This window comes from Petromyzon marinus, chromosome 2, assembly GCF_048934315.1.
Source record: "Petromyzon marinus isolate PM22_M1 ecotype Great Lakes invasive population chromosome 2, UKy_Petmar_22M1.pri1.0, whole genome shotgun sequence".
In the NCBI taxonomy this organism is placed as follows: Eukaryota; Metazoa; Chordata; class Hyperoartia; order Petromyzontiformes; family Petromyzontidae; genus Petromyzon; species Petromyzon marinus.
This window is the reverse complement of record NC_133668.1, coordinates 5,754,666-5,782,335: the sequence shown is the minus strand read 5'-3', so window position 1 is coordinate 5,782,335 and position 27,670 is coordinate 5,754,666. Positions and strand designations below refer to the sequence as shown.

At 46.7% G+C, this 27,670-nt stretch overlaps 2 protein-coding genes across 3 annotated transcripts in view; one reads left to right on the top strand and one right to left on the bottom strand.

The window, feature by feature from the left end:
* MYO1D (myosin ID) overlaps positions 1–19,476 on the top strand; it is a 147,041-nt gene extending 127,565 nt beyond the window's left edge. For both annotated transcript variants that reach the window (XM_032966166.2, XM_076069222.1), the window contains 2 exons: positions 3,154–3,296; positions 15,898–19,476. In XM_032966166.2, the coding sequence (XP_032822057.1) occupies positions 3,154–3,296; positions 15,898–16,051 (297 nt within the window). In that variant the 3' untranslated portion in view covers positions 16,052–19,476. The remainder of the gene's footprint in view (positions 1–3,153; positions 3,297–15,897) is intronic.
* CDK5R1 (cyclin dependent kinase 5 regulatory subunit 1) lies at positions 19,402–23,726 on the bottom strand. The gene is made up of 2 exons (XM_032966318.2): positions 22,671–23,726; positions 19,402–21,860 (listed from the first exon to the last, which is right to left on the bottom strand). The coding sequence occupies exons 1-2, from the start codon at positions 22,974–22,976 to the stop codon at positions 21,207–21,209; spliced, it is 960 nt and encodes a 319-aa protein (XP_032822209.1). The 5' UTR covers positions 22,977–23,726; the 3' UTR covers positions 19,402–21,206.
* Between the last annotated feature and the right edge of the window lie 3,944 nt (positions 23,727–27,670).

Genomic DNA, 27,670 nt, shown 5'->3' with positions numbered 1-27,670 from the left:
GTGTTTAGTTTGTTGACCTTCCCCTGCACCTGCGATTAGCACGGTTGGCTACGTACGGTGTGAAATAAGTTCATCGTACGTACATGGATCTCTCCCATCCTGCTGCTCACATCTTGTGTTCCACCACCACCATCACAGTATGGGTAAATGCACGGCTGTTTCCAAAGCGCGAGAGATACGTCAATTGGCTCCCGTCAGCCTGGTACAGTTTGAGCGAAGGGAGGTGAGAAGTGTGGGATGAGGGATTGGGGAGGGAGGGGGAGTATGAAGGTGTGTTGATTTGGGTCTTGCTTGGTTTTGGGAATCATGTTGTGGCGTGTAGAAGAGGGCTTTATCATTACCTGGATTGCCCTTTAAGGGCCAGATGTGACATCTCTGTTATCCTTCCAATCGACCCACACCTCCAACCATTTCTCCCTATCCCACGTCCGTATCTCCCGAGCCACAACAACACCGCTCCCTCACCCATCTCACTTCTCATCACAGCATAGAGTGAACTGAAATGTATTCTCCTCTCAATAAAGTCAACAATTTAACAAATGACATGAGTCGAAAATTATAAGCTCACAAATCATGACTGTGCCAACGTCGTTTATGTATAGTAAATTGTTTAATGTAACAACTTAAAAATTGGATCATACTTTGCCTAAAATTGGATCATGCTCTGCCTACAAACTGAAAAACTGTCTGTTTAGCTGGGGCACCACGGTGTCCAGATGTCAACTACCTCGCTCGGTACACAGGAGGTCGTGGGTTAGATCCCGACCCTGACGCCTGCTGCTGTATATTTGGAGTTTGCATCATCTACCCGTGGTGGTCGCGTGGATTTTATTATGGGTCCTCCAGTTTTTCCTTCCCAATTTAGAAACAAAGTGTTTGGCTGCACTAAATGTCCACGTGATAAGCCACTTCGTCGAGCTATCACATGTGGCCAAGTCGCCTCTGAAAAAAAGAGCTAAATAACTTAGTGGGCGTTACCTGGTAAAATAAAAAGTGTAATAGTTTTAATAGTCAATTTGTACGTGCGTCTTTTGCAAGTTGAAACATTAATCCTGCCCGACACATTTACACGTGATAAATCTCGGTTTATAAATGTACTCAACAATTATCGATGATTTACTGCACCTCAATCTCCCACTGATGCGTTGCCATCTGCCCAACTACCATCCACTTAAATTTTGATTTAAAGCTTTCGTGACTGCAGGGATTCACATTCTTGGTTATTTTTATTGTTTTATATTTTTATTATTTTATTGTTTCCCTTCTACGTGACTTTACCGAAAGAACCAAGAATACCATCCACTTGTCATTACTATCACACGTGCTCGTGGCCCTTAGAAGTCTCCGCACTGGATGAGCCTGTTGGCCGATTTTTGTATTCCACTTGCAGTAACGTGTATTCCGATTGGACGCTTTGCTCAATTGACCTGTTCACGGCTAAGCGTTTGCAGTGATTTTTCCTTTGTATAATTTGTACTTTGAATTCGCAGCAGTAGTAAGAATAATAGTTTGGAGTTACAGAGGCTTTGGCACAGATAGGACGGAAAATTAATTCCAAGCTTCTTCGATGCCTCTTTAGCCAGATTAGTGATGCGGCCATTGACTGATGCTGAAATTAAATTGTTGTGCCAGGCAGATCAATTTTAATATCGCAAGGGGTTAACGTTTAATGTTGTTGAATTGTGCTTGGGAACTGGTGGTAAATTGTAAATAAATATATGAAGCTTGTGCCAAATATTTTTTTGTTTACTTGCATATAACTGACAATGCATATTATCACCAACTGATACTTTACAGAATGTTGCTCAATTTCAATTAAAGGCTTAAATTGCATTTACATCCATGCACTCTAACCAATTTGAAATAGTGTTCGATTAAATATGGCAACTCGTGTCATATATCACTGTCACTGGACATGCGGTGTACCGTTATTTTACCGCTTACGTAGAATATCTTATTAACATTCTTGTGAAGTATAGTCAAATAACCCTCATGAGCCACACGGTGCGGGAAGGCCCTCGTCCAGTAGTGGATTGAAAAAATGGCTGCACATGAACGCACGCACATACATACACACTTCTGGTGCATAGTTATACCTGCGTACGCGCACGTGTCTGCAAGTGTGCCCGTACATTTGTACTTGTTGAATGTGCACGTGTGTGTTTGCATGTGTATGTATGGGGACATCTTCGCCGGTTAGAAACATTTAGGCTGGCCTGCCGACGATTAATCCTGGGTTTAACCAGGCTGGATTGTGTGAGGAGCTCACAAATCCTCGAAAGATCTGGACAAAGTCCTATCGGTGAGCACCTTCGGCATGCAAGGCTGCGTTGGCTGGGCCATGTAGCCCGCATGCCCAGCCACCGCATGCCTAAACAGCTTTTGTTTGGCCGGATCGAGGGGGCTAAACGGGCGCGGCATGAGCTAGAGAAGAGATAGAGTGGCGTGGTACAGGAGAATGTGGAGCTGAGTGGACTTGCTGATGACTGGTACCTGCGGTGTCAAGATCGGCCTCTGTGGAGGAGGCTCGTGAAGGACGCTACTGGGCATTTGGAGGCAGTCACCCTCCAACAACAACGGAGGTCGGAGGAGCGACGCTCACAACAACGAGCGGAGCGCCAGGTGGCTAAAGCACAGCAGGTTGGCACAGTAGGGGGCACAGATGGTGCATCAGCCAGTCGTCTCGGTCATCTCAGTCAGTCGACCCGTGGCACCTGGGTCTGCTCCGTGACCTCCTGCCAGCGGGCGTTCGACACTTCACGTGGCCTCAAGGTGCACATGGCCTGGCACAAGCGTCGTGGTGACGTCACCGCCACTTAGTGGCGAATGGCGGTTGTTGTTGTTGCATGGGGAGCGGTAGTGCAGTGGCTAGCGCACAGCTTTACAAACCCGGTTGCTCGAGTTTGATTCCCGCTCTCGACCAATGACAGTGACGAATATCTGAACTGGTCCGGAGCCTCCCCTAGGCCGACTCAGCCTCAAATGAGTACCTGGTGTGGTGTGTAAACATCAGCACTGGGGATACAAAGGAGGCCGGGCGTGTTGCTGGCCACTCACCCCCGCGTGTGCCGTGTCGCCTTAATAGTTGCTCGCTAACAGAACGTTGGTGGGTGCGCGTGCGTGTGTTTTGCATGACACCGTCCTTCTGCGCAGGTGACTGGGATGAGCGTCTCCTCGGGCCGGGACCAGTTGGTCATCTTCCACTTGAAGGGCTCCGACGACTTCGTCGTGTGCCTCAACCAGCCGTCGGAACGCGTGGGAGAGCTCGTGGGCACGCTGGCACACCACTTCAAGACGTGAGTGGCACCCCGCCGCCCCGCCAGCTCACTCCCCCGTCGCCTCCGCTCTCCAGGCATCTCTACACCTTTCCTTCTCGCTCGCTCTCTCTCTTCCTCTTTGTTCCGCTCACTCTGTCCGGCCTGCCTCCCCTATGTTTATTCTACCCCTTCTCACTCGCTCAGCAGCAACAGAGTTTGTTTAACTGCCTATTTCCCCCCCCCCCCCCCGAAGCAGGTGTTGTAGAGGGCACAATGGGTGCACTGGAAAAGGGTCACCGGGAGTGGTCGGAAGCTTTTATCGAAAGCTGCAAACTGTGTAGAATGTAAACGCAGGTGACAATCGGCCTGTCCCAAGGTGCTATTGGTGTTGCTGTTTGTTTACCAGCCATCTAATGGAGATCGCACAAAGTGCTAGCCGCCATATAAAGTGGGGGACAATAGCATCAATGCAACCCCTATGTCTACATCCAGCCATTTCATGATGCAGTACTTTTGATGGGACGAATTTAGCTTTGTTTTTGCCCTTTAATAACCATCAGAGACAAGAGTGGTGGTACAGCAGATGGTGTGTCGCTTTATCAACATGACCCTCCGAGTCCGATTCCCGGCCATGGCTAACATCGGTGGCTAGTGATATAGGAACCTATCCTGTACCCCCCCCCCCCCCATTTGCACTACCTTTAGTAACTGGCAATAATGAGCACGGTGAAGTATGGTAAGATAACCCCCCCCCCCCTCCCCGTGGCCTCGATATAGTGTGGGGAGGCCTTCATCCATTGGTGCATTTAGATTAGCAGAAATACATGTTTGTTTTATATTTTAATTGCATAACCTGAAATTGCAGTGCAGTGCAGCTTGGGGGCCTGTAGCCCCGAGCTGCGAAATGAGGCGAGCCTCCTCGCCCCAGAAAAGGGATCCTTTGGGTTTGCTGCTCTTTTGCGTCGCCGTGGAAACAAGCCGGTGCTACCACAAAAAAAAGAGGACTGGCCGCTGTCCAATATTCGGGGAGTGCTAAGTGCGCGAGCCCATGAATGCCGATGCGCAATGTACAGTAGTTGCTGCGTCGAGATATGTATTTTTTTCCACGTTCTATGGAGCACGCCCGTTACTACGCGGCGCTCGATCAACATGCGTCGTGTACCCGGCAGGCGTGATCTTTTGCCATCTCTTGAAACAAACGAACGAACGACAGCGGAATGTATTGCGTGCAAACGAGCTGCGGCGTTGTTGTACGCACGATAAGTGAGTGCTAATTGCAAAGTCGTTAACCCTGTACTGCCGCCGGACCTTATTTTGAGAGCAAGTTCGTGGGTGCTCCCACCTCTTCCAACACATCTGGTCAGGAGACCAAATGACTCCCGAGAAACTTTTGCCTGCAGTGGTGTTAGCAAGCACTTGCAGGGGCTGCACATTTATACTTTTTTTTTTCCCACCGTCGTTTTACACGTGTTTTAGCACCCTTTGCTAGTTTGCTCATACATCTTTACACATCATTAGCCAATTTTTTTTTTTGCTATTGGATGCCAGAAACACTTTTACTTGTTTATTTCACATTGAACAAGGGAGCATTCATTTGAGGTGTTTTTTGGAGGTCAGCTAGTGACCTTGAGATAATCAAGTACTGGAGAAATATACAATTAGCCGTATTGATATCAACGTGTGGTTTATACATTTTGGAGAATTATTGGGTGATAAATTTATATATATTTTTCCACGTGTGGAATACTAAGCGTCAGTTTGTCCATCTGTTATAGTGTCTTAAAAATATAGAGTAAATAATAAACTAATTGTAATATATATTATATCCAGAATATACACAGGTGTCTCTGTATTTTATAGCTGGATATAAGCGAGTCATGTGTTTTCTTCAGCTACGGCAGTGTCCTCCCACATGCAAAAAATATACTGTAAATATTAACAAAACATCCCACGAAGAACATTTTTAAAAAAAAATATTCTTTAGGCTCCGTTAATGCGTTCCTGCTAAATAATAAAACAAAACAAAAAAATCTGGAAATAGGCTGCAAGGTATCGTGCCTCTACAGTGCGAGATAGCGCTTTGGCATTCTGGTCACGTGCCGTGGAGCGGCTTATTTATTTATTTCCCTTTCATTGATCAACGTTAAGAGGTGGAGTAATGGGAAAAGAACAAGGCATGTCCCCGACTGAGATGACTCCAGGGTGGCGGGGAAATTACATTCCCGGGGACCATAGCAGACTGTGGTCTGACAAACGACGTTACTTACACCGGAACGTAATGCGACGGGATAAGCAGGTCAGCAAAGTGTGGAGATATCATTGGGCTGGGAATATTCATTTGGATGCGTCAGTCATCCCGAGAGCACTCTCCAGCCTCATGTGCAAACGCCTGTGTATGAGAGGTGTCCAAATAGAGCGATTTGTGTATATGCTTAATAAATATTTCTTCCAGGTACTGAGGAGGTCTCTGCATGAAGATAATATCTATAACAGTGAAGGGTTTTTTTTCTTTTTGAATTTTTTTTTTAGCAGCACAATTGTCTCAGTAGCAGCATTTGAGAATCGAATACAGCTGTTCACTACTGAAATGCAATCATTTCAGATTTGTGGCAATATGCAAATCGTTTTTATTTTAATAATGCGGCTGTAGAAGGTGTGACATGCCTCGTGCGCCGTTAATTCCCGCCTTTTGGAAAATACTGCTTTGGAATATGTTGCGTGTGTAACACAGCATTGGTTTAGTTTACAGCCCTTTGTTAATCCACTGCTGCATGAAGGTTTCCTCATGCTGCGTTGGGTTATGGGGATTGTTTGACCATGCTTTAGCTACGCTCGTCAATGCGGGTTGAGGGAAGTGACGTCTTGCACAAGAATCGAAAGTACACAGGTCTCTTGGTGCCTAGCGTAGGGCATCAATGACCATAGCACCACGCTATAAGCTTTAATAAATCTATATGACATCCAAAATTATTCGTCACACCTCGAACGGGGGTTTCCTGTGCTGCATTAGCGTGACCTGCCACGTTTGCTCGTACCTTTTCATGAACACAAGACAATTGTAGCTTATTAAGCGGAACCTGTGGTCGTGAAAAGGTGATTCTAGCATATATACTTTGCATTGATATTGTCAGTGATTCTAGCCCACATCTGCGTTGCATTGATATTGTCAGCGATTATAGCCTACATATTCTTTATATTGATATTGCCAGTGATTCTATCCCACATCTGCTTTGTATTGATATTGTCAGTGATTCTATCCCACATCAGCTTTGTATTGATAATGTCAGTGATTATATCCCACATCAGCTTTGTATTCATATTGTAAGTGATTCTATCCCACATCAGCGTTGTATTGATATTGGCAGTGATTCTAGCCCACATCTGATTTGCATTGATATTGTTAGTAATTCTATCCCACATCTGATTTGTATTGATGTCAGTGATTCTATCCCACATCAGCTTTGTATTGATAATGTCAGTGATTTTTTTTCCCACATCTGCTTTATATTTATATTGTCAACGATTCTAGCCTATATATGCGTTGCATTGATATTGTCAGTGATTCTAGCCCACATCTGCTTTGTATTGATAATGTCAGTGATTCTATCCCGCATCTGCGTTGTATTGATCCTCTGGTAGCCATACAGACTGTTAGTGCAAGTGCTGTTCGTGGCCACCTATGTCGAGTACTAATGATCAAACAGCAGACCATGCAATATTTTAAGGCTGAGTCGACCTAAGAGAGGCCCAGGAGCAGTTCAGATATTCATCACTGATGTTGGCCGTGAGTGGGAATCAAACTTGGGTCGCCGGGTTCAAAGCTCAGTGCATGCTAACTGCTGCATGACTGCTCTCGCACAAGGGTTTTGTTATTATTATTATTTCCCTTCTCCATGAAATACAAATACAAAGATCCCCCGTATAGGCTTCACAGACTGTTGGGGCAAGTGATATCAGCGAGTACCTATGAAGGGGATGGGTGAGCAGCAACCACACCCGGCCGCCTTTGTCTACCTAGTGATGTCATGTACACATCACACCAGGTACTCATTTGAGGCTGAGTCGACCTAGGGGAGGCCCAGGACCGGTTCAGATAATCGTCACTGGCGTTGGCCGTGAGCGGTAAATCGAACTTGGGTCACCAGGTTCATAGCGCAGCAAGCCGTTGCACTACCGCTCCCCACACCATGAGATACGCGCGCACACACACACACACATACGGATTTCCGCCTGCCCTGTAATGGAGAACTCATTTTGGAGCCATCAAGAGGAACCGTTGAACGAGATGCCTTCTCAACCTTATCCCTCTTTCATTAGTGCGGCAGATTTATGACCCAAACTATCTGCTCCGTCCAGGGGGATAAATCTTCCTCCGGTGTCTCGCTCTCTCCCTGTTTTATTGGTGGGGTGGGTCGAGTGGTAAGGTGTCCAGGTGTCCAGGCGTTGGTGCCAGGGGGTTGGGGGAAGGGTCATGCAAGGTCACTGATCACGCCCTGCCTGCAAGAGGAGGCTCACATCATTTTACGTCTTGCGGTGTTTTCATTGAAATGCAATTAATTTGCAATTACGACACTTGCCCATATTTTAATTAGCTTTTTTCTGATGATGAAAAATTAACAAAAAATATAGTTAATAATTAATTTCAGTGCGTATTTTACACAACGAGCAATTGTTTTATATCGCTTGTAAATTCAATGGTATGCTTCAAAAAATATACTTGATGGGTTCTCTACGTGAAGTAATTTGGATTAGATTTTTTTTTTATTCCTTTGCAAACCCCGTAGGTTTAACGATCGACTTGTACATTACTTAAGCAACTGATCAGTTCTGTTATTTTACTAAATATTATGACTTCCCCATTGGCAGTCTAGAGCCAGTGATGGAATTGCCACATTCCTTTTTTTGCAGAGTCCGGTCTTTCCATGGTATATCATGGTAACTATAAACTATTTGTGTGTGCACATGTATAAAGATTGGTGGACGTGATGGGGCAGTAAACAGTGCACCGCGACATGAGTTGAGATTTTGACATAAATTGATAACTCACGGGTTTTCCCTGAAGCCCAAATGAATAATCTAAAAACAGTTATACATGGTTATTCACGTGATTAAACCGAATAAATATGTGCTCCAGCTCATCAGAAATCCACGTGATCGCCTCTACAGTACAGCCCAGTATTAGTGGTTTTTGGCATAGAGATCCACGGGAAATGGATATTTTTCAATTATCCTTGATTTTCTCTTATCCGCTGCCACCCTCCCTGTCATTAGCGTGGATAATCGAGAGTCTGCTGTACTTTTATCTTACCAAGTAAGGCCCATTGAGCTATATAGCTCTTATTGATAAGGCCACAAATGATAGCTCAACAAAGTACCTTGTCACGTGGAAATTTACAGCACCCAAATATTCTAAACGCATGTTTCTAAAATGTGGAGGGAAAAACCGAAGGACCCGGAGAAAAATCCACACGGCCACAGGGAGAACACGCAAACTCCAAATATCCAGGCCCCCAGGGTTGGAATTGAACCCACAACCTCCTTCATACCAGGCGAGGCAGTTAACGTCTCGCCACCGAGTTAAATCCCTGACTGCGGCTGACACGAGGCCATCTCCGTGTCTTTGCCAACCCGCACCGACCAGCGTGGCGATGTCCAATCCCAACAAAAAAAAGCCCCCGTGACCGACACGGCGTGGGAAAGCCTTCATTCAGCCGTGGATTGATAAAGACCCAGACACGTTATTGCTGTCACCACGTGCAGGAGTGCTTGCTCGTGTAACCAACATGTGCGAGCCTATAAGTCACGTGCGAGGGAGATTCCTTCCTCCACAAAAGGGTGGTGCAGCACAGAAATCCACAGCTGTAACTCTTCTCCTTGCCAACACGTAGTGTTCCTGCCGATAAAGGTATTTAGCATAATAAACCAAAATAAACCCAATTGTATCCGTTGAATAAATAAAACCCACCACTAGCGCTTCTCGAATGCACTGCAAAATGCCCGGGTCTAGTGTACACAAATTGCGCGCGGTTGCAGATATGAAAGCGCTCAAGGCCCCCGAGTGGAGGTCTGCCCTTTGATGTACAGGGTGCCCTGCAAGTATGGCTGAGCCGTGTTCTTTGAGTAATATTTGTCACTGTCGATTAAAGAAGAATCCACAAACATTTTCACCACATTGTGACCGAGCCGTTGCGGCATTTTCGCTCTCTGCCACAGATGTAGGATTGCCCCCCCCCTCCCCCCCCGCCGGTGATATATTTTTTTATGCTTCTAAGCCTGACACAAGAGGTATACAAATACAATTTCTAAGGGGGTTTGTGCTGCGTTTTTTTTTACAAGTGCGGCTCTGTGCTCTGTGTGTTTGCGAGCTCGTGCATTCTCATGTTGTGTGCGGTGCGCATCATGGGTGTAACGGTGACTCTCTTCGCCGCTTAATGTCGACTTTTTTGGCTTCACGATGATTTTCTCTTATCCGCTGCCATCCTCCCTGTCACACTGAACTGTGCGTATCCGAATCGCCATCTCTTGCGATTAATGGCAAATTATACGTAAACTATTATGCCAACGTCACGTTTAGGTTAAGGTGTTAACGTAAGCGTACGGACAACGCGGATATATATTTTTTAAACACCAGTAAACTCCAGACAAAAAAAAAAGTTTCGGTAAAATCACAGCCCCGCGAGGGATGTGTGTGCGTTGTGCGTGCATGTGCGCAGGTGTGAATTGTTGCACCCAATCTATGTACGTGAGTGTTTCCACTTCCCTACCAGTATGCTTTTTTTTTGATCGACCTATTTTCGGTGATGCGCACAGTAAAAAAAAAAGCGCACGTCGTTGACCGGGGCATCGCAGAACATGCGGAGTCTTGAGGAGGGGTATGTTTTGCGTGTCTTGTGCGCTGTGCATAACTGCCCCAATTCATCGTCCGGCCATCGTGCACTCTCGCATTATTCCGTGCGGCGTAATGCACAGATTGATGAACACGTAAATAAGTAAAAACGGAGCCCTGCCCCTGTGCAAATGAATAACACCGGGTCAAATTGAGCACATATCCCACACGAAATTGCCTAATTAAAGAGTGGCCAGGCAATTATGCACGGCCTCAATTCCATTCGTCGTCGCATGCCCATTCTGCCGTTCGTGTTTGTGAATAATTTCGGCTTAATATGAGCCACAGCGGCGCTCATACACACAATACATTCATATTTTTTTATCCTTGCGTGTGGTTGTCATGGAGATGGAGGTTGGGTCCCTTGGCTGATGTTGCCGTGGCAACTGTCGCTAGCGGCTAGAGCTAGGGATCTTATTCGTGTAATTACCTTCTCTGCCCTTTATTTAATTTTAGGGTTCCCTTATTTCCTGTATAATTTCCCCAGTTATTGAACAGCAACAGTGGTAATCCCGCAATAGCTTAATGGCATAATTGATCATACACATTTTACGTTTTTTTTTTTAAATAATGAGGCCGTAAGTATTGTGCGCACATGTGTATTCATTTACTCGTGCTTTCAAAAAGTGATTATTTTAACTGCTGTGCCGTTATATATATAAAAAAACGACGCCAACCTGCACTGACCAGTCCGGTGAAGTATGGTCAAATGAGCACGATGACCAGCAACGCATTGGGGAGGCCGTCTCTTTCGTCATTACTTTTCAACTCAACTCAACTGACAATACCTCGCCTGGAATTTCGAGTGCAAACATTAAACGGGTGAATAATTACATTGACCGTATTTAATCTACGTGCTTTTATTGCTTGTGGATGCATTTCCTTTCATTAAAAGTTTAATTTTAAGCCTCAACAAATAAATATCACATTGCAAATTGTAATATAATATACATGTTCGTGTAAAATATACCATCGTTGGGTGTGTGTGTGGTGGCATACAACTTTTGTTTCCAAATTACACTCTAAGTGTGCTCTCTGCATGATGTTGTAAACTCTCAAAGCTAGCAGTGGACCACCTTGTGTCGCAGAACAGCCTAGGAAGATGATGTCACATGGCCACTTCTTAAGTCAATTCAACCTTGCTGGGCGATAGTGCACGCCTGTTGATACCAGGGTTCGTGGATCACACACATGTGGTGAAACGCCCTTCCCGTGGTCATTCACGTGCTATACCCTAACTTTGTAGTCCTCACCCCGCACCTCCGATTAGCACGGTTGGCTACGTACGGTGTGAAAGAAGTCCAACGTACGTACATCCATTGCCAAGCGAAGGCAGTACAGCAAATGTGGACCCCACCTGTTCCATCTGCTCGGGTTTTCTCTGGACGCTCCAGTTTCTTCCCACATGTATCAATTGTCATAAATAGGCTTACAAACATCTGAATATACAGAGGACCGCAGAGCTTGGGGGGTGAGGTAGAGCGGTGCGGGGGGAATTTAGCCCTGGCTCATTGCCTAGCGGCTGCCTTCCTACCCGTCTGTGGTTCCTCCTCAAGCCCCTCAGCGGCTCTTTCTTTTCGAGAACGAGTGCCGTTTAATTACAAGTTGAATTTATTATTATTTTCATAATAGGGTTCTTTATGCACACCAGGGACACAAATTTCATATGCCCTGCAAAGTGTGTTCCGGCTGTCAATAAAACTATTTTTAATGCGCAGAGCTGGAATGAACAAAGTAAGTGATTGGTTAAAAAAAATACTTTACCCTTTCTGGCAAAATGCTTGCGTTAAGATATAAAAACACCAAATAGACACCTATTACAAGGTATCAATTTTGCGTTAACCACACATACTTGTGGTAAAACATGCAAACAAATATGCTTTGATAATGTATAAACTATAAAAAAATATATTTATTTTACCAAGCAATGCCCACTGAGCTATATAGATAGCTCTTTTCGGATGTGACCTGGCCACAAATGATAGCTCAAAATGTGGAAGGAAAAACCGGAGGACCCAGACAAAAATGTCCGTGATCATGAGGAGGACACACAAACTCGAAATATGTACATGCTTCAGGGTCTGGATCGATCCCACGACCTCCTGTATACCAGGCGAGGTGGTTAACATCTCATAGCCATTGTGGCGCCCCACTGATTGGCCTACACCATTGATAGTCTTTTTTGTATCTTCATACTGGCAAAAGGGTTCCCATAGAATATAAGCGATTGGTGTCTGGACTAGGACGATCCACTCACTCAAAGCACAATCTGAGTGGCTCCGGCTCAGTGCCTTCCCTCTCTCTTTGTCTGCCGATGAGAATGGCCATTGTGTGTATAGAGTTTACTCGTTTGTGTATAATTATATAATTTTCTGCTTTCAACGGCAGTGCTCGCCAGTAAGTGCTCTCTGCTAACAAATTTCGAGCCCGACAGCCAATGTTTCCACTCTATGATCCCAATTAAATTAAGATAAAGGACAAATAAGTTAAATGCACTTACTTATGCATATTTGTGTTTAGGCTCAATTTCCATCGCGGGATTTGTAGATTGGATTTACAATGTGCGAGGACTGTAAGCCAATCATTTACAGCCTCTGTCAGTTTGTGATTTTGCAAAACATTTTTTGGGTAAAAAATCGTCTGCCTCAATGCCTCTTGCACCATTTCCTCAGGATTTGAATCTCGTTTCTAAGTCTGTGTACGTGCCGGCAGTGTTGTCACACTAAGCCTTTGGGAGGTGTGTGCTTGTGTCGCGTAGACCCGCTCAGCCCATGTCCCCGTGGCACGTCGCGCGTCTCTCGTTGAGGGCCTTTGAGAGTGACGAGGGATTTGTTTGTCCACCGTGTCCATTGAGGCATGAGCCGCCCGGGCATACGGGGACGATGGCGGTTAACGCACGTGGCCTGTAATGCAGCACCGCGGAGGCAGCGAGGGTTGGTGGGTCACCGCACAAATATTATGGAACTCCCTTCCATTGAACGTCGAGGAGGTTTATCAGCCTGGCTCGCTAGAAGGTGGTACAGCAAGTGCCCGATTAATTTCCACCCGTCCCATCTGTATGGGATGGAGCGTTGCCCCCCCTCGCACGTGTGGGTTTTCTTCGAGTCCACCGGTTTCCTCCCACACGTACAGTGAGGGAAAAAAGTATTTGATCTCCTGTTGATTTTGTACGTTTGCCCACTGACAATGAAATGATCAGTCTATAATTTTAATGGTAGGTTTATTTGAACAGTGAGAGACAGAATAACAACAACAAAATCCAGAAAAACGCATGTCAAATATTTTATAAATTGATTTGCATTTTAATGAGGGAAATAAGTATTTGACCCCTCTGCAAAACATGACTTAGTACTTGGTGGCAAAACCCTTGTTGGCAATCACAGAGGTCAGACGTTTCTTGTAGTTGGCCACCAGGTTTGCACACATCTCAGGAGGGATTTTGTCCCACTCCTCTTTGCAGATCTTCTCCAAGTCATTAAGGTTTCGAGACTGACGTTTGGCAACTCTAACCTTCCACAGATTTTCCATGGGATTAAGGTCTGGAGAGACTGTATAAACACTCAATTAATTTGCTGAGAACATCTTAATTTATACGCGCGCCTTCATATATTGCAGTTGCATAATTGACGCCACTATATACAAACAAAACATTATCTGCATTATTATAGGTGGAGAGAGATGGGATGGGCGGGGGGAAGGGGGTGGTGCAGGAGAAGGAATGGGGGATGGCGGCATCGCACGGACAGCTGGAATCATGGGGACCCTCTCTGGGTTTGGCCCAGGGAGATTACTCAAGGTGACGGGCATGCGGATTAGAGTGTAAATCTGGCTTTGTATGAACTACCCAGATTTTGAAAGGCATCCAGCTGAGTCTATTAGAATAATTAGCAGCATTTGTCCGGACGTGTTCAGGCTTGTTATAATTGGGCGCAATAATTAAAATGGCATATATTTTTCATTATTATTTTAAAAGTCATTGCCATTGCATTGTTTTCAATGAATGTTGATTGGGTGGCTTGGTGGCCTAGAGGTTCACGTACTTACCTCTCAAGTCCACGGATTGTGGTTCAATTCCAGCCTAAACGGCCCAATTATGCGCAACTAACACGTTAGCGTGTAAGTGGCTCCAAGGGACGTTGTTTGCAAAGATCATCGATTGCCGGTAATTTGTAAAATTATCCACCTGCCCTTCATTACTGGATCACCCTTTCCCTGATGGCTCGAGCTCCGAGGCTGGGGAGGGTACTCCGTGTACCAGCAACAAACGATGCACTTCAAGCAGTGGAGCGACAAGATGGGAGGTGACTCATACCTTGTCCCAGTGGCCACAGGGAGCTGGGGAATGGTTTACGGAGACACTTCAAAACAAGAGTAGCACAAAGCAACACGAGGGACCTATTGGCTGACTGTAGGCAAGGCGAGTTGTTGTTATTGGCAATGCTTGGGTGCTGTAAATGTGGCCTGTTATGTTAGGTCGCCTACCATCAAACAAGTTTTCTTAAAGTATTTTTTTTACGTTTCTAAGATGTCTAGAGCCTCAAAAGTCCTTCGGTAGAAAGTGGAACCATGCATTGTATGTTTTGTTGTTCTAAAAGATGCTCTCCCCTTTCCTTTCAATTTGATCCCAAAACCCACGCCTGCCTGTACCTGTACTGGCCATAAGCGCCCCTCTCTCACTTTCACGTCTCCCATTACCCTCACATCGCTTACCACTTGTCTCAGGTGGAGCGGTGAAATAATCTCGCGTGCGGGTGTTGGGTGGTTTGTTTACACCTCTCGGGACTGTGGGTGGCGGTGACAGCTTGGGGGAAGGCCTTCATCCAGCGGTGGATTGATCATGGCTGATAATGATGATGGCCACTTTCTCTCGTCAGCTCATTTCGCTATTTCTTGTGGTCACTCCTCACATTTACTAATTTATGGATTAATTTACTTCTTAGGCTCACGATACATGCAATACATTGTTTGGCTCAGAATCATATATATGCAATTCACGTGCAAAATACGTTCACATGCATTTAGGCGAATAGAACAAAAATTGGTGAAACATGAGTGACGGATAATGCCAACATGGTGGTATAAATAAGGCACAAAATAACCTGCTTAAATTGGATTGCGACCCCGAATGCTGACAATTAATGAATCGCCAGAGGTGAATTGATCCTTATGGCAGTGCCCCGGGGTACCAAGTAATACAAAATGGCCGAGGCAAGTAAATATTTTATTTCTGGGACACTATTTTTTTTATCCAGGGGTGTATTTCACTCCGCGACTGGGGCACCAATCAATCCGAAATCAGTGCTACTCCGCGATGTCGAAACGCCAATCTTTAGCGTAAAAATCCGTTATCGAAAAATTCAACTTTGAATAGTGCATCGTGTACAGCTCGTCGAGATGAGTCGATTGCCGCATCGCCGACCATCAACAGACTAAAAATGACTGCATCACGGACATTATGCGAGAGCCGGGGTACCCCCATAAGGTTCAACTGTCACACATGTTCTTCGCCAGCACCTCTGATTAGCACGGTTAGCAACGAACGGTGCAAAAGAAGTTCAGCATACGTACAACATACATTCGAATCTGACCTTGCTCCCTACATGCACCCCACATTTACTGGACCCCTCGTCCGTCAACCTCCGTGGCCCCACTCGCACACCCTCTCCTGCTGACGCCGGCTCTCAGCTCCTCTCCTTCCCTTGCCCTGCCGCCTGTCAAACCCCCACCATTGTCTCCGCTCCCCCGTGCCCGCAGGGAGAAGCGCCCGTTCCAGGTGAACGTCTTCGACGCCGCAGCGTGCACCATGGGAGGCAAGCGGAGGACGATCGCGTTGGAGACGTCGCCCGGGCAAGACCAGCCCGAGTTCCGCAAAAATGGCACAGGGCTTGTACTCCTGTGGGCCGGCTAGGCACCGGCGGGCACATGCGATGGGGAAGGCGGTGCGAGGGGAAGGCTGGCGAGCGGGCGGGTAGGCGCGTGGTGGTTTTTACGTGACACTGCATCCGAGCAGCGGGAGAGGATTTTGATTGAACCATTCCATTACTGTCGACAGCGCGGAATCAATGGGCAACAACTGGAAGGGAAACCGTTTAGGATTAGGGATCGATAGTTCTCAACTCTAGGCCTTGCTCGACAATTCATTCCATGGCCCTTCTGGTATGCCAGTCTTTACTTCATTACAGTCTAGTGTGCACTGTGCATTAAATGTGCCTGCCTGCCAGTTGTAGGAGTTTAGAGAAATTTGTTGTTGCACATGCTGAGCACTCATGCTATTAGAAGCCGGAAGAGTTGAAACTACTTCGTCATTATATTACAATGCAACAAAAGGGTGGGCTTCTAAACATTGCATATGTGTGTGTTACACGGTGTGGATAATTATTTGTAATATAAGAGGACATTTATAGTGCCATATTTTTGGATAAATCAAATGGCAAATCAAACGTTAAGTTATAGCCAATTTTACAATGGCACATGTACCGATGTTACGTGTTTGGAAGAACGTTGAGAGCAACGTTTCCCAACTTTGGTCTGTGCGACATCGCACAGTCCACTCTTTCGTGATTGCTAACCTCTTGTATTCACATGCAAATAAAACCTGCTGCACGCACCGTTTGCACCTGATGGTTGGTAATCACAGAAGGCTGTACCGTGTGCATGGGAGAGGGCTGGAGAGTTTAAGAAACGCTGGTTTAGAGGACTGGGTAGCAGCCATGCAGCACCTTTTCCTCCTGCTGAGTCCGCCCCAGTTTGTCTGAAGGCCAGCTTGTGCTGTGTGCAAGTGGGATGTAAGAGCGGTGTGGACTGTTTTTTTGTTTTGCCAAATATAATTGTTTAATGATCTCTCTAAAAACGGGGCAGTGCCCATGTTGAGGATGTCATAATCCCTTTTTAAAAGCAGTTTGAATTTTTATGTTTTTATTTCATTATGAACTTAATACACACTTATGCTAAAACTGCACAGCTTTTATATATATACTTATATATTCAAATATCCAATATCAATACCAAAAGGATTTATTATTATTATTCATAGCATTTCGTTCGTGGATGTGACCTGTTGGAGCAGAATTGGATGATAGTGGGTTGTGTGCCTTTTTTATCATGCAGAATGGGACCAAATAAAGGTTTAAACGTGATCACACAGCCTCTGTGACCGCATATTGGGATCTTCACCTGTGTACATTAACTGTCGTTGACGTGTTTTGTATCGTGGTTATTTACAACCAAGTCGTATTTCCCATTGAGCTTCTCTGGGATTTTCGATGTCTTCAAACAAATTAAACCTTCTCACAAAATGGAAAAGTGCACAGGGGGGTTGTTATTAAGCGTTGTTGTGTAAACGTGTGTTTGCCATGGACATTGTAAGTCGGAGGCAATGGATATAATGTAAAGCTATGTTAGAATTTTTTACTAAATTTACGGAAGATAATTTATGGCCGAAGGGTTGTTTTGGATAAAGGGGTCCCTTTAAAATGCCACTAAGAATACTCTTAATAATTACTTATTTTAGCAAAAGCCAAAATGTCTAATTGAAATAGTGTGTAAGTAAATGTGACCAGCTTTGAGCCCGGGTAGCACTTAGATGGATGACAACCATGCACAAACAGGGCTGTGGGGATATGGTCTATGCGGAAAAATCCATTGTTGCTCTGTAGTTTTGTGCTTCCACGTCTATGCTGTCCACCTTCACCCACCCGCACTGATCAGCATGCTTAATATTGTGAGAAAAAAAACATGACCGGGGAGACCATTACCCAGCGGTGGATTGACAAAAACTGTCCATGTCCAACTCATCTGCGGTGTGCACTGCACGTGAGAGGTGTTACGATTCACCTACCGGCAATGCAGTGGATTGGCACGATTTAGATTCTCGATTCTATTCAAGAATCAATATATATTTTTTATAAACATTGTGGTATATGTAGTGGCCACTGGTGGCTTCAGGGGTCACGTGATGAACCAAACACATACAATGATAAAAACAAAAACATTGACGGCGCACTCGTTTTCATGCACGTGTTGCGAGTGTAAGAATGCACATTTCTGAACCGATGCATAGAGACGCCTCGACTAAAATGTGTGATGTAAAATTGACTCTTAAATGATCCAATGATATGTTTTGGCTGCCAACTGTTCTCTGCTTTGCATACACTTTTTTTTATTATGCTTTTTATTCCAGAAAAGCTTCACTGACCGAGTCTAATTACTCAGTTTCAGGATAGCTGGCAGGTTCTCGCGGGAGTGGGCGATGATCACTATGTGAAATCCCAATTGAGTAAATTTCAGGTAACATTTTCAAATTTGGACCACGACGATGGTACACAATGACATACTCTTAACATCCACTGTGAATCTTAACATCCACTGTGAAGCATACGTAATACACCGCAACCGCAATAATGACCAGGGTGGCTGCTGGATTCTGCTGGAACCTCTGCAACAAGCGGTGAATGTGCTCCAGCTAAAATTAAACTAAAACTAAACTATTTTTATTTTACCAGGTAAGGGCCACCGAGCTATATAGCTTTTTTTCATAAGCGACCTGGCCACAAATGATAGCTCAGCGAAGTGGCTTATCACGTGCAAATTTATAGCAGCCAAAATACTCTAAACGCGTGTTTCTAAATCTGGAGGGGAAAACCAGAGGACCCAAGGAAAAATCCACAGGGTCGGGATCGAACCCATCACTGTATATCAGGCGAGGTGTTTAACATCTCACCACCGTGGCACCCATGTTACTAGGCCATGTTACTGCTGCTCTATGTGAAATTGCTTTTAACTGGGTAAATAGTATTCATAATTATTTTCAGCCCTTTATCAATCCACTGCTGGCTGGTGGCCTCCGTCATTGTTAGCCATGGAGTTGTTTGACCGTACTTTAGCATTCTGGTCAATGCAGGAGCAAGTATAAACAATACAATATTCTCAGGTGTAATAGGTGTTTCAAATGTTACACTCAACTAAAACAACCTTTACAATATGGAACCGATGGCAATCTATAGTGGTGTACTTCACTAATTTTCATAGGGGGGGGGGTGGGGGGAGGTGGGGACCACTTTCGCCGATTAGACATCATCAGTGTGAGGGTCGACACACATTTGAGACCATTTTCGGTTTGACAGCAGCACGATGATCGGGAGTGTTTTCATATTTGTGTATTGTCACAGGGGCCGCCAGCAGCCCGCTGCCCTTGCAATGAAGAACACTGCAATATTGCATGCACCCAGTCACTGTGTTGAAGCCATGCGAGCCACGCAATGGGTTTTGTACTGTTGTATTGGCATCTGTCGTATTCCAGTTTGAAAATTTGAATTAAACATCAGTATGTCCGTACACCAGCAATGGCAAATTATTATTGAATGCAACGGATCACTTACCACGCGTAAACTAAATTGCACAGTCAATAAAAATATTCACATCTAATGGGTGTCACGTTTTCAAGAATACCAGGTGCAATTAACATACAAAACAAATAAGATATGTATATACACACACACACGCGCCCACTGTCCTTGATAATTGGCACATCTTAGTTGTATACATTGGAGATTTCCCCGTGCGTCATTCGAATAATAATTATAACGAGAATGAACCGCGCGCACATTGATCCACCTTTGATTCATTTAAAATATAAAATATTAATAACCTGTGTGTTAAACACATATCTGTCATAAAAATACAATAAGTTAATATAGGTAGCCGAATGCATTCCAGCAATAGAATTACGAGTGCACATTACACACCACGATGGACACTGATCGCGTACAGCTGTACATAGAACTACAAAATTGAGCAGCGCGGTGACAGCCCGTGGCTGTGGCCACCAGCTGTAGGGCATTTTGGAGGAATTGACCTTTTTTTGTAATCGAGCACTCCTGTTACGGCAAGTAATTGCCCATTCGATTGCAAATAATGACAATAACAAGAAGAATGTCACATGCTACACCAAACTGTATGTTGTAATTTTTAAAATGATCTTATTGTGTCTGAGGCGGTGAGGCATTTCCCCAGTAACATTACCCTCTAAATTGGTCACGGGTCAATATCCGTGCCGTCTGTTTTACAAAGTGTTTTTTAAGTGTGTGTGTGTGAGAGAGAGAAAAAACTACTGTGCATTTAACTGCAACATAAAGTTCTCAGTAACAACTTTGCATCTTATGCCATTCGCCACCTTGGCTCACATTTCAAATATATTTAACTTAACGCTCTTTTACAAACCTTAATGTGCCTGCTGCAGTCAGTCTCCAGGCAAGCAGTCTCTATAAGATGCGTGACCAGGTGCTTTTCACATGTTGCACCCACGTGTTAAAACCAAAATCGAATATTGAAGCCACTCATTGGTGCATGCTGTGCACGTATAACTTGTGTATTGTGAATAGTACCAAAAGCAATAATCCACGACAGCAGAACATTAAAGAGAAGTCACGGAAAATAATAATTTGCAAATTGGTTCCGTTGCAACATTTTGCCTCAATGTTTGCAGTCCCAGTCAGCCAATATTTTCGAAGCGTAATGAGAAACAATTAACGTCTGGTGTTTCGACTGCCCGGGTAATCACCAGCCCTCATCCTCTCGTAATCCAAGCTGTCTGCCTCGTCACACGTTCTGAACCTTTTTAAATCAAACTGCTTTCGTCTCACATCCTGCCTCAAAGCCATCAGAGGACAGCTGAAGAACACAAGCTTCAAACGGATTAAATTATGAATGCAAAAAAAAGACGAAGTTAAGGTTCCAATCCCGTGGAAACGCATGCGGTCTGAAACATGCACCTTAAACTCACCGATATATTGTTTTCCTAAAGACTTCTGCAAGCTCATCAGGGCCAGCTAACTGAAACTCCAGAATCATACCCCACTTTAGTGGCGGCAGCAGTAGCATCAGCGGCGTGTGTCTGGGAGGCGTCGTAAGCGGCCGGCTGACCTAGCAGTGGCCCAAGAATCTGGCCTTGAACGAGGGAAGTCTCTTCCTCTCTCCGTCTGGAGCGGTCCTCGGGCTACGCATACTTTGCGTGCAGCAGGTGACGTGGGCCGTGGCCTTGAGCTCGTGACCTCATGACCTCGCGGCTATCGGTCCAGGTGGAAGCTCCAGTGGGGCATGCCCTCCCGCGCGCCCTCTTCCTTCAGCTCGGAGAACACCTGCGTGAAATAGTGCGGGTCGGCGTTCAGGCGCAGCATCTTGGCGCTCATGAGCTGAATGATGCGCAGGCATCGCTCCCAGAAGGCGTCCCGGCTGCTCTCCACGAGGAACGGCTTCAGCGGGTACGAGATCTCGTTGCCCATGTAGGAGTAGGACAGGTAGAGGCACGTGAGCAGCGCGGCTCGCAGCTCGTGCTCGCTGCCCGTGTGCGCGCTCACCGCCTCGCGGCACAGCAGGTAGACGAAGACCACGTTGGCGGGCGTCACGAACGCCTGGTCCTGCCAGCCCTGCAGCAGCAGGGACCGGTCGACGGCGCGCAGCCACAGGCCCGGCTCCGACGGGGACAGGTGGCGCAGGCGAGAGCAGCGACGGCACAGGAACTCGCCCAGGCACTTGAGCAGCTCCGAGGTGGAGGCCTGAACGACGACGCGGCGAGGCGGGCTGCGGCTCTGCTGCACCAGCGCTTGCTGGCCCTTTCTTCCTCCCGACAGCACTTGCTGCTGCTGCTGCTGCTGTTGTTGCTGCTGATGCTGAGGCTGCTGCTGCTGCTGCGGCTGTTTTTTGGTACAGCTGAGCGCCGGCTGCAATGGAATGTAGGAGGATGGAATGAATAAAATCACTCTCTGATGCTCGCTGCGTCCCACCACCCCACTTCCCCATTCATTTACGTCTGGAATCGGACGCGCACGTCTTTTTTTTTTTAAAGCACTCGGATAATTAACTGCGTCGTTATAAAGAAGGCGGCGTGCTGGAAATGTAAGATGTGACGTTCGAATGCCGCAAACCCCCCCATCAGAAACAACGATCCAATAAAACGAATCCCAAAAAAAACCGTAATTTGTACGTGTATGTCCCTTCCGATGTCTATATTTTGGCTGCTGAGGTTAACGCTTGCGCTTCGAGCTGGCAAGGCAAACCGGTTGTCATGACCCATATATAAAAAAAATCTGATATGTGCGGATACAGTCTAGGGCTTGGCAATCACGTCCGAGTTCGATTCCCGCTCACGGCCAATACCAGTGACGCATATCTGAACTCGTCCTGGGCCTCCCTCTAGGTCGACTCAGCCTCAAATGAGTACCTGGTGTGGTGTGTAAAATCATCGCCACTCGGGAGACAAAGACGGCCGGGCGTGGTGCTGGCCTGCCCACCCACTTGGCGTGCCGCGCGAACTTCACAGGTGCTCACTAACAGCACTTGCCGCAACAGCCTGTCAAGGCTACACGGGAGGGGGGGATCTTTATCTTTTGCGCGTGCACACGTGAGACATTGGGTGTCGTGTACGCACGGACAGCCGTAGCACGCGTGCACTCTCTCGTGCTGTCTGGATGAACGCACAGCTGTGTGCTGGTGGTGATTGATGGTGGTGGTGATGATGATGGTGTTGTTACCTGGGGCGGCTGGCAGTACGCGCTGAGGTTGGCGCACGAGTACGACTTGGGGAGATTCTCGCCGTGCTTCTGAGCCGAGCCCTCCTGGTTGGGGTTCACCTTGGTGGCGCTCTTCTTCCTCGTCGAGGCGGCCACCAGGCGCTTCCAGGTGAGCGCCGAGATGAGGATGGAGTGGCGTTTGAGACCCTTGCCGTCCTTGGAGTTCTTGCTGTTCTGCACCGCGGTGTAGTGTGCCACCGAGCCCTGGCCATCGTCGAAGAAGCGACCTTTCCGACCGGAGGGCGACAGCGAGAGCACGGTGCCCATGTCTTCCACGGGGTCCTCCTCGCCGCGGCGACGAACGGAGGAGGGACGGGGGGAAATTCCTCCCAACCGCACGCGTAGTCCGTGGCCACCACCACCACCACCCTGCCAGTCGCCACCCCCCACCGCCGCACCCCACGAATCGGCCACCTACCTCCAACTACCCTCTCAGCCACCTACCTCCAACCACCGTCTCAGCCACCTGCCTCCAACCACCGTCTCAGCCACCTACCTCCAACCACCGTCTCAGCCAGCCACCCCACCTCGCCACCAGCCACCCACCAACGCCAATCAGCGATCGATATCCAACCACCACCACCACCTCCTCCCGTTGACGTAAAATAAATCTCGAGCAGCTGAGATTTCAAAATGAAAAAATCCCAAAAAGCAGCGGACAGATTACAGATCTGCTATTGTCGCAGGCGCGAACGATTAAATATTCAGGTATCCTTGCGAGACATCCGAGTTGGGGGGAGTGGGACACCACGCAGACGTCAAGGATGACGGGATCATGGTCCGTCGTTGGAAATTAAACGAGCAGAGGCATCTCGCTGCGTGAACATTCTCTCTCCCCCCCCCCCCACTTCTCCTCTCCCTCTCTGCAAAAACAATGGTGAGAGTCCAGGGAGCAGACACAGCTCCGCTCGTCTGAGAAACGTGGCCGGTCAAAAAAGGGGTGTAAAATCTATAACATTTTCCCCCTCCAACCGAACCACCAACCAACCACGTTTCTCCCTCTCTCTCTCCCCCCCCTGTGGGATTCCTCATGGAAGCCTCCCTCATAATAACATGATGTCATTCCCCGACCATTGGCCGCCCCGTCTGCACAACCACGCCCTGTGGGGTGGTGACGCGCGCTAATGTTATGATAATGGCTGCAGTTGTTTCCAGCCTGTAACGTCGCAGTGTCGAGGAGGAGGAGACAAGGCTGGGCACCCCCCCCCCCCTGGATGCTAAGAAAAATGATTTCATCCACGTGACGTGGATGAAATCATTTTTAGCATGATTTCATCCACGTGATGTGATGTGGATGAAATCATATTTTTGAGCATCCAAGATGGTCATCCAGCATGCTCAATTTTTTTTATTTTCCATACACGTGACGTGGATGATTTTGTGGGGGCATCCAGGACCCCCCCCCCCCCCCCGGATGCTCTAAAAAAAAAGATTTCATCCACGTGATGTGGATGCCGGCTGACACGCGCGAGCGCTGGCGGACCTGACGGGGGTTTCGTAATCAATAAGCATACAGGCACCATCTTGACTTAAAGCTTTCGTGACTGCAGGAATTCATATTCTTTTGGGTATTTCGTTAAAGTCACGTAGATAGGTTCAAAGAAAATATATTTTGTGTTTTTCTTTCGGTAAAGTCACGTAGATAGGTTAAAAGAAAATATATTTTGTTATTTTCTTTCAACCTATCAACGTGACTTTACTGAAAGACCCAAAGAATATATAGACATCAATCTCGTACGAACCTAAAACCTTAATTACGGTATTCATGTACATCAAGATGTATTTAGTGGGATCGCATAGCAGCAAGGAATATGGCTGACGCAGTTCATTCGAAATTTGTTTTTGGCTTTTGTGATTACTTGCTCGACGCTGGTTTAAAACAATTACTGTGACATTACGTTTGATATTGTGCGACGTTTACCGTGGAGATGGAGCAATGAAATGAGCTCGTGTGCAGGTTCCTTGGGGTGGCTAATAAACATCACCGGATCGATGGTTAGACGTGGTGGCGGTATGGGGGAGGTTTTTCATCCAGCAGTGAATTGACCATGGCTACTGCTGCTGCTAAGGATACATATTTCATCGGTGATACAACCCATGATTGCAACAGATAAAAATGGACTTGTGTTTTTTTTACTTGCTTCCTCTTGGGCAAACCACCTCAATCCACCCTATACATTAGTCTCTCAACCTTCCAAGGCACTGGTCACGATGGCAGGCCCATCTCGCAACCCGGTTGCTCTTTCTCAAACACCACCTCGATCATCTCATTGTTGTTTGTTGCTCGCGACTTATTATTTTTCCGTTAAAATGCGATGCGACAGACCACAAGCTGCGCACATTCTTGCTGGTGGAGGTGCGAGTTTACCTTTTTTTGTGTGGTGTACGGCGCCCCTCGGTGGTGATGGGTAGAATAGGCAGCACATGGGGTCTGGTCCCGTTTTTGTTATGTTGAACTTCTTTCGCACCGCACATAGCTAACCGTGCTCATCGGAGGTGCGGTGGAAGGGCAACAGACTAAACGGCAAAAAAGGCAGTTCTAAAGAAATTAATTTTAAATTTGAATTAAAAAGTGCAAAGCTCCGGTGGCTTCATAATATCGGAAGGAAGAGCGTTCCAGACGGCCGCGCGATGCGGTGACCGTCTTTTGTTCGATGGTTAAGCCAAAAGCCGCTGCGATCCAGGATGAGCGGAGTTCGCGTGATGGTTTATCTTCCTTTGACGAGATCAAGCAGGGTATTGTGGTTCATTTGTGGCAAACACTGCGTGTTGAGCCAACCTACAATGTACTCAAAAAAATCCTCATACATCTCCTCTTTTACAGTCATAGGTGGCGCGGGAGTTTCCACACTGCTACGAACCCGGTGACATCAGTGTGATAATTTGAGAGACGCGCACTGACCGTGCGTGGTGGAAGTATAGTCAACCCCCATGGCCGGTCACGGGAGACCCTAAAATGATTGTTATACTGCACTTGTATGTCACAATGTGATGGTTTAAACCCTCCCCTCCTCCGCAGCCAGTATTTAGCAGGTATCGCATCTATGAGTACTGGTAAGCGAGGGTTGGTGGAGCTCACAAATGTTGCAAAACTCCCTGTCCTTGGGCGTCGAGGGGGCTTCCATGGCCTGGTTCGCCAGGAGAACGCGGTACGGAAGCTTGCGGACTAATACTCCATCTCTATGTAAGTACCGTGTGTTGAACTTCTTTCGCACCGTACGTAGCCAACCGTGGTAATCGGATGGCTACGTACGGTTCTATAGGAATTAGTAAAAAAAAATCGCATACAATTAGGTTTTAATCTCGACGATTTAAAAGTACATAGCTCTAGGGGCTTCCTAATATCGGAAGCAAGAGTGTTCCAGACGGCCGCAGAAGGGAATCTGAAAGCACGCGGTTTCCTCCCGCATGTAAACACGTATTAATAGGTCGATTCATCTCCTCTCCATATATATAAAAGGCAAAGTTGTGATTATGTGTGTCTGTTCAAAATGTTTAGCGTACTTCCTGACATGCAACAAACTTGAAATTTCCCATGTTGGGTACTTTCCATACTGTACACCATGCAAAAATTATAAAAATACACTTAGTTTTTAAAAATATTTTTTGCACGGCAAGTGATATGTGACGTCAAATCTGTCACGTGACCCGCGCAAGTGGAAGCGTAACGCGTTGTCGTGTAGCGGTTAGCGCGCCGCGCTACGAACCCCGGCGACGCGAGTTCGATTCCCGCTCACGGCCACCACCGGTGACGATTATTTGAACCGGTCCTGGGCCTCCCCTGGGTCGACTCAGCCTCAAACGCGTAACTGGTGATGGTGTGTGAACATCGCCACTGGGGAGACAAAGGCGGCCGGGCGTGGTGAATCCAAGCCGGGTAGTAAAGCTAGTGCAGTATATGAAGGACCGCAGGGCTTTGGAAATTGTTTACACCGGCTCATCGTGGTTGTCTGCGGTTCCTTGCGCCTCAAAGTTGTTCCGTTTACGACAGTGAGCGAATACCCCATGCGAATTCTAATTTAAACATTATTTAATCGCTCCTTCTTTCTCGATCGCCGTCACATCAGAAGCGTTCCATACCGTCCGTGTCTGACACTACGTTACTCAGTTTAACACGGAGGATTTCGCGACCAATTTTCAAAATACAGGTTGCTTGGGTTAGATCGCGTAAATATATAAATGTGTCGTTAAAACCCGCCACCACCCGACACAGCCAACCAGTAAGGGTTGTCACGTAAACAGAAGATGCCAATTTGTTACTAGTACAGTACACCGGTGTACCGAATTGGCATGTTCTGTTTACGTGTCAAACCTGACTAATTGGCTGTGTCGGGTGGTGGCGGGTTTAACGACACATTTATATATGTATGCGATATAATGCAACACACCTGTATTATGGACACGACGGTACTATTAGTGAGAATTGGCCGCCGACGAGTTTGACTAAGTCTAGCGCCCACGTGGTTGTACGATTTTGGGTGAGAATCGGCTACGTGGCTGGATGAGTTTGGGTGAGTCTAGCGGCCACGTGGTTTAACGAGTTTGGGTGAGTCTAGCGGCCACGTGGTTGTACGATTTTAGGTGAGAATCGGCTACGTGGCTGGATGAGTTTGGGTGAGTCTATCGGCCACGTGGTTGAATGAGTTTGGGTGAGTCTAGCGGCCACGTGGTTGAACGAGTTTGGGTGAGAATCGGCTACGTGGCTGGATGAGTTTGGGTGGGTCTATGGGCCACGTGGTTGAACGAGTTTTGGTGAGTCTAGCGACCACGTGGTAGTGCAATTTTGGGTGAGAATCGGCTACGTGGCTGGATGAGTTTGGGTGAGTCTATCGGCCACGTGGTTGAACGAGTTTGGGTGAGTCTATAGGCCACGTGGTTGGATGAGATTGGGTGAGTCGAGCGTCCACGTGGTTGGACGGGTTTGGTTGCGTATCAGCCACGTGGTTGAACGAGTTTGGGTG